Source organism: Musa acuminata, chromosome BXJ1-7 (genome assembly GCF_036884655.1).
Source record: "Musa acuminata AAA Group cultivar baxijiao chromosome BXJ1-7, Cavendish_Baxijiao_AAA, whole genome shotgun sequence".
Classification (NCBI taxonomy): domain Eukaryota; kingdom Viridiplantae; phylum Streptophyta; class Magnoliopsida; order Zingiberales; family Musaceae; genus Musa; species Musa acuminata.
Genome location: NC_088333.1, coordinates 9772372 through 9778657, shown reverse-complemented (window position 1 = coordinate 9778657; position 6286 = coordinate 9772372). Strand labels below are relative to the sequence as shown.

The window sequence follows — 6286 nt, the reverse complement described above, 5'->3', positions numbered from 1 at the left end:
CTGTAAAATATTTTTTTCATAAAGAACCTTTTTACCATGGTCTCTCGTCGAGCTTATCTTCGCTGTCGCTATGCACTATCTCCATCATCATATTTTTTTTTTTTTTATCTCGTTGAATATATTATGAAAAAATTATCATGATTATTGTCATGCCTTCTCTTTGTTATCGATGATGAACGTAATCGTACTAGTGAGACGAATAATAATAGATCTAATAGGATAGACATAATGTGAAGACGATGATGAATATGATGCAAGGATAGTGTCCAACAAATATAAAAGAAATAAAATATTTTTTATACGATGAAAAATACTCTATAATTTTAAAAAAAATTAAGACGTTACGTAAAAAATTATCTATGGGAGCTTTTTCTTTTCGAAAATTCGTCCTAACTTTTATTTGCCATCGATATTTTTTGAATTTGAACGTGGGCGCGTAATTACTACGTCGTACGTAACAATTGGCCTTCAGATGCCAGATAGCAGGAGCTCCCGCACATGCCATGTGCATTGGGATGCCCCCACCTCCCCTTACGTCCGTCCTCGCACGTAAAACGCATCACGACAGACGTAACATCTCGACAAGGTCCGCACCGACCGAAGCAGCACACTTGGTCTCGCCCTCTCCTTCCCTTCTCCTAAGTTTCACTGTCTCCTCTCGCTAACGTCGTGCCGATCAGAATACAGAATCACACGATGTTCTTTCTCTTTCTGTTGATCTGCTGGTCCTCTTTTAGCTCCGACTCTCGAGCTGCAGACTACGTCAAGCTCCCCGTCTTTCGCCAGTCTCCCTTCCCAACCGCCCGCGAAGCTCTGGCCTTCGACTCTGTCCGTCTCTCTTTCTTTTCCTCCTCTTCCTCCATCTCTAATGCTTCTGCCTCTCATCCTCCTCCTCCCGCGGCGCTCTCGGCTCCCGTGGTGTCCGGCGCGTCGTCCGGCGCCGGCCAGTACTTCGTGGACTTGCATCTCGGCACGCCGCCGCAACGCCTCCGCCTCGTTGCTGACACTGGCAGCGACCTCGTCTGGGCCCGCTGCTCCGCCTGCCGCGACTGCTCTCGCCACCCTCCCGTCACCGCCTTCTTCCCCCGCCACTCCTCGTCCTTCCGCCCGTACCACTGCTACCACCCGGCGTGCCGCCTCGTCCCCCACCCCCGCTCCTCTTCCCACGACGCTGCCCCTCCTTGCCGCCGTCAACCGCTCCACTCCCCCTGTCGCTACCGCTACTCATACGCCGACCGCTCCTCCTCGGCCGGCTTCTTCTCTCGCGACATCGCAACCCTCAACTCCACCTCTGCCGGGTTCCTCCGCCTCCACTCTCTTCCCTTCGGCTGCGCCTTCAACGTCACCTCTCCCGCCGGCTCCGAAGCACCGCGCGGCGTCCTGGGCCTCGGGCGCGGCCCCATCTCTTTCCCGTCCCGCGCTGCCCGCCGCTTCGGCGACGTCTTCTCCTACTGCCTCGTGGACTACACCCTCTCCCCGCCCCCAACCAGCTTCCTCCTCATCGGCGCCGCCGCTCACACCACGCTCGCGCCCAAGAACCTCACCTTCACCCCGCTCCTAACCAACCCGCTCTCACCTACCTTCTACTACGTCCGCGTCCTCGGCGTCTCCGTCGACAGCGAACCCCTCCGCGTCGACCCCTCCGTGTGGGCCCTCGACCACGCCACCGGCATCGGGGGCACCGTCGTGGACTCCGGCACCACGCTCTCCTTCGTACCCGAGGCGGCGTACCGCGAGATCGTGCGGGCGATGACGGGGCGCCTACCGCCAGCAGCGATAGTCCGGGGCCCACCAGAGTTCGACCTGTGCGTGAATGCGTCGGCGGAGGCGACTAAGCGCGTCCCGCGGCTGGCGTTCCGGCTGCTGGGCGGGACAGAGCTAGCACCGCCGGCGGGGAACTACTTCATCGACGCGGCGGACGGGGTGCGGTGCCTGGCGATGCAGCCGGTGAGTACAGCCGGGCCGGGCTTCGGGGTCATCGGCAACCTTATGCAGCAGGGCTTCCTCCTCGTCTTCGACCGTCGCGCCCACCGGCTCGGCTTCTCTCGCACCGGCTGTACCGACGCCTAATCAAATTATGATAAGCTGAACCGGTCCGGTTTATTTGGCCTCTTTCTGTGCGCACTTTTGAAGCTCTTTTTTCTCCGGCATCGGTTTTTTTACCCAATTTAAAATGGCGGAGTGCGGTGGAGAAGAGAACGACGGGATTCGGGAGAGGGTTTTGTTGTGAACTGCAGACCATAGCGAGTGGAGTCACGAGTATCTACAATATAAATCATCCGTCTGTCATGTTGTCCGAGATCTTTACCACTGTATCTACAATATAAATCATCATTGTTTTTCTCTCTTCAAGATGAAGCCGGGGAACATTTCGGGGTGGCGAGTGAATGCGATTCGACAGAGGAAACAGGAAGGTGGGCCTGCTCAGTGCGGATGAGTGGTTTGCCTGTCGATGGTCGATGGATAGATCTGCACTTGCCTGACGATGGTCGATGGATAGATTTGCACTTCGTGATGATTGCCTGTCAATAAAGGACGGTAACGCGGTGAGGAAGATGAGTTTCATGCTTAGTCGCTGTCCGCTATCTGTTTGCATTGTTGAAAGCTACTCGACTGCCATCATTTGCTTCGTTCGGCTTCTCTTTTGTTGGCATGTACACGCACCTGTGGGGCATACGTGTTGCTGTACTCTTTTTGTTCTCTGGGAGAGGTCGGTGACGGAACTCTTCTTGACGTGGTTGCGTATCGTTAGGTTAACGGATCAACGATGTATATATACTGACTAATCGGAAACTTATGCCGGCATCTTTAATGAAGCAAATTTAAACTCCACACTTCTTCCGTACATTCGTCTATCTATCTTACCTGACTGTGTACTCATCTCAGATCTGCTCAAAAGATGAGCCAGGGAGGAACCAAATCCCAACTTTAGCTCAAGCGTGTTTGACCGCGTAACTCACTTCCTACGAGATTCTATTCAAACATACTCAAACAGGAATTTATTTGCTTTACTTTGATAGTAACGAGATTCATCATAATTTATAGAATTAAATTAGATAAAAACAAATTCTTCCATTAGTACTCTTTCATTTTTTATGATAATATAGAAGATCGTAGAACCAAAATGACACACAGAAATAAAGTTTTAGCGATCATCCATATCTCTATTGCAAACCATTCAACGAAGGTTGTCAGCATTGGAATTTTGGAGCTATGCTTTTAATGTACGCTTTAAGATAGACCTAATTAAAAGAAGGTTGTCAGTATTGTTTCGCTGATTAACTCTAACGATATAGGAAAACACGGCCAAATGACGTATTGAGTAATTTAATGATCCAAAGACAGTGGGGAGAATATGCCTTCGCCTAATGCGCCCAAATTAACCCGACCCAATCTATCTGAACTCGACTACAAATTAAGCTTGCATTGGGTTCGGTCGGTTCATTTCACAATGTCATTTGCGTGTGCAGACCAACAATTAACTATACAATTTCTTCTTATCCTCTTTTATAAACCAAAACACTCTCATTTTGGTTTTGTTGAACAGTAAATTCTAATTGTCATGTTGACCGTCGTCGCCATTATCATTGATTCTCTTTGTCATGATCTCAGATTATGCTTTAGGCCCATAAAATGTTGAGATAGTGTGCCAACAGACGTAAAGCAAATCATGGGAAAGAATGAAAGAGAAATGCACAAAGAATTCAACTAAACCTTGATCACTCAATCTGTATTGACACCACTCGCAGAATACATACACAGAAAAAAAGTATCAAATGAACTTATCTTAACCTATCATAGATTACATCCCAAATACAGGATTCAGAGGTAATTTAAACTCCAGCATTTTTCTTGTCAATTTGAGTCGGCTTGATGTTTGAGCAATCGCCATGGTAGTGAACCTTCATAGCATATCTATCATCTTCCAGCCACTCGCGTACTTCTTCTTTGATTCAAGTTTAGAATGATTATTTAACTTGCTGGTTCTTTTTAAGCTTCGCTGAGATCTTGCTAAATCTAAAGAAGAACAAGGAAGTATACGGCGTATCTTTCTTGTCCTCAACATGGTCCAACTCCGTATAGGGTCCACGATCCGCTTCCCAGGAAGTGAACCCTCCACCCAAAGCTCCTCTGAATCATTTCCAGCTCATCTTCCTCATCGGAAGCTGTGTTCGAACAACCAAAAACTTCGTCTTTCACAAACTTTGTATTCCCTTTGTTATCTTCTTCAGCAAACTCATTATTTTATGCTGCTGCTGTCTCAAGCCGAGTGCACCCTCTGCTGTTCCGAGCTGTAAACCAGTGGCGTGGTCTCAACGAGGTTGCCTTTCTTCTTGGACTCCGGAGCAGCATGATAGGACGATGATTGACACTTGGCTCGGCACTGCCACTGCACTAAGCTCAATATATGCATCCAAAAGCCTCCCGTAGGATTCCGTCACTTTGCTTGGCTGAGACGGATTAGATTTCCAAGCCATCCGATTGGTCGACCGTACCGTGAGCACGTGGACTCGACTACTCTGAATCGGCGGGGTTGTTGATTAAGCACTATAAAAAGGTGCAAACTTGTCGGAATTAGAGTAATCAGGTTCTCGCTGTCAAGTGTTACTGCAAAGTCCGATGGTGCCATGATGTTTGCCTATGACCTGCTGCATATAAAATATGCATGGCATCCTTGGCCCTTCTTTTATATTGTCCTCCATGCTGTAAAGTTCCGCTGAGAAGTGAGCTCGACGAAGGTGTGCTACATATCACAAGGTTTCATTCATGTCTTCACGTTGCATGTAGCCAACTAGGGTTTTGACACGTAGAGAAACTTTAAGATCTTGGTTCGAATGAACAGCGTTTTGTTATATTTGTAGTTTGGAAGCACCATCTAACGATAGAAGCAATTAGACGTTGTATGTATTATGCTATGTTCTACCTTTCAGCGATATGATTGGTTTATTTTCTAAGCCAATGCAAAATTTAGCTCTTGATGTAACATTTTGGCAAGTGGTAATTCTCCGCCTGAAAGAGATCACATAATACGAACGTATTATTGTTCTGAATAAGGAAAACCCCTAATTATTATCGTTATCTTTCTGTAGCGACAATGTTTGATTTCTTATTCTTTTTGGTCAATAAACTAAATTGCTTTATTACCATTGAACTTTCCTACTTTGTGAACGTTCCTAGCTTTATTTAAAGTAACCTGTATGGACTAATCATTTGTCTTCACGATTCGATTGGCTCACTTCGTTGAGGCTTAAATTAGGATTTCTATTCTCAATAGGTTTTTGTATTATATTGATTGTATTTGAGAACATATTTTATTTTATTAATATGTATTTGATGAAAAGAGTATGAGTGAATTTAGAGTTATAAAATGCTTGAGTATTTAATAAATAGGATATAAATATGATATTTTAGATGTGCATTGATGTAAATATACATATATAAAATAAAATATTATATATATTAAAAAAATATATATGGTCCAAAGTAGGAAACTCGGCTAAGTAGATGGAGCAGGCGACCCGATGAAACAAATGGCATGGAGTCGACAATGATAGAAATCGAGAAAAGTGGAAAGAAAATAAGGGTTAGGATTTCTATTATCTAGTGACAATCTTGTGATTTCAGATAATTCCATAGAATATCTTAAAAATTTTCATTAGGATTCCACAAATGCTAAAATGCTAATGATACCCTAAGATAACTTCAACATTTGAGCATTTATAAAATAGTATCCAGATAAAATATAATTTCAAAAAAAAAATATATCAAACACCAATTCACATTCGAATATACATTATGCCCTTAATATACATTTTGAATATGTTTATAAAGGCAGCCAATATTAATGAGTAACTTAGCCAACTAGAGATAAAATTTGGAAAGTACATGTTATCACAGTATTTACGTTTTTATTTTGTTATCGATACTACCAAATGATTGCTCAAAAATGATAGGATTTTTAATTAATAGAGAAACTAGCTTATGTAGCTAATAAGTTGTGTAATTAGTTCATCATACCTTTCTACATTTTCTAAGATTTAATGCAAGTTAACATGATTCCAGTAAGAGTTGGCTGGCTTACACGAAAACAGCCAACAATACTTACGCAATTAGCAAAATCAAAGTTCATTTTGTCGGCCATCGCTATAATTTTATTATATATAAAGATGTAAAGTCAAGCATCGATTTATGTCAAATTCCTCATATAAAATGGACAGTTCAAGGCGTATCATATCTTTGTTTAGCAAAGCATAAGGAAAAAAATATTAGAATGCAATTCATCCAC

General features: G+C 44.2%; 1 protein-coding gene across 1 annotated transcript; it reads left to right on the top strand.

Annotated features, from left to right (window-relative positions):
• The first annotated feature begins 566 nt into the window (after positions 1 to 566).
• On the top strand, positions 567 to 2703 carry LOC103991508 (aspartyl protease family protein 2). Its single transcript, XM_009410994.3, has one exon. It carries the CDS (start codon positions 697 to 699, stop codon positions 2068 to 2070), a length of 1374 nt encoding a protein of 457 aa, XP_009409269.2. The 5' UTR covers positions 567 to 696; the 3' UTR covers positions 2071 to 2703.
• The last annotated feature ends 3583 nt before the right edge of the window (positions 2704 to 6286 follow it).

Excerpts from the sequence above, each read along its gene's own strand:
- LOC103991508 (XM_009410994.3), top strand. The coding sequence starts at position 697 with ATGTTCTTTCTCTTTCTGTTGATCTGCTGGTCCTCTTTTAGCTCCGAC.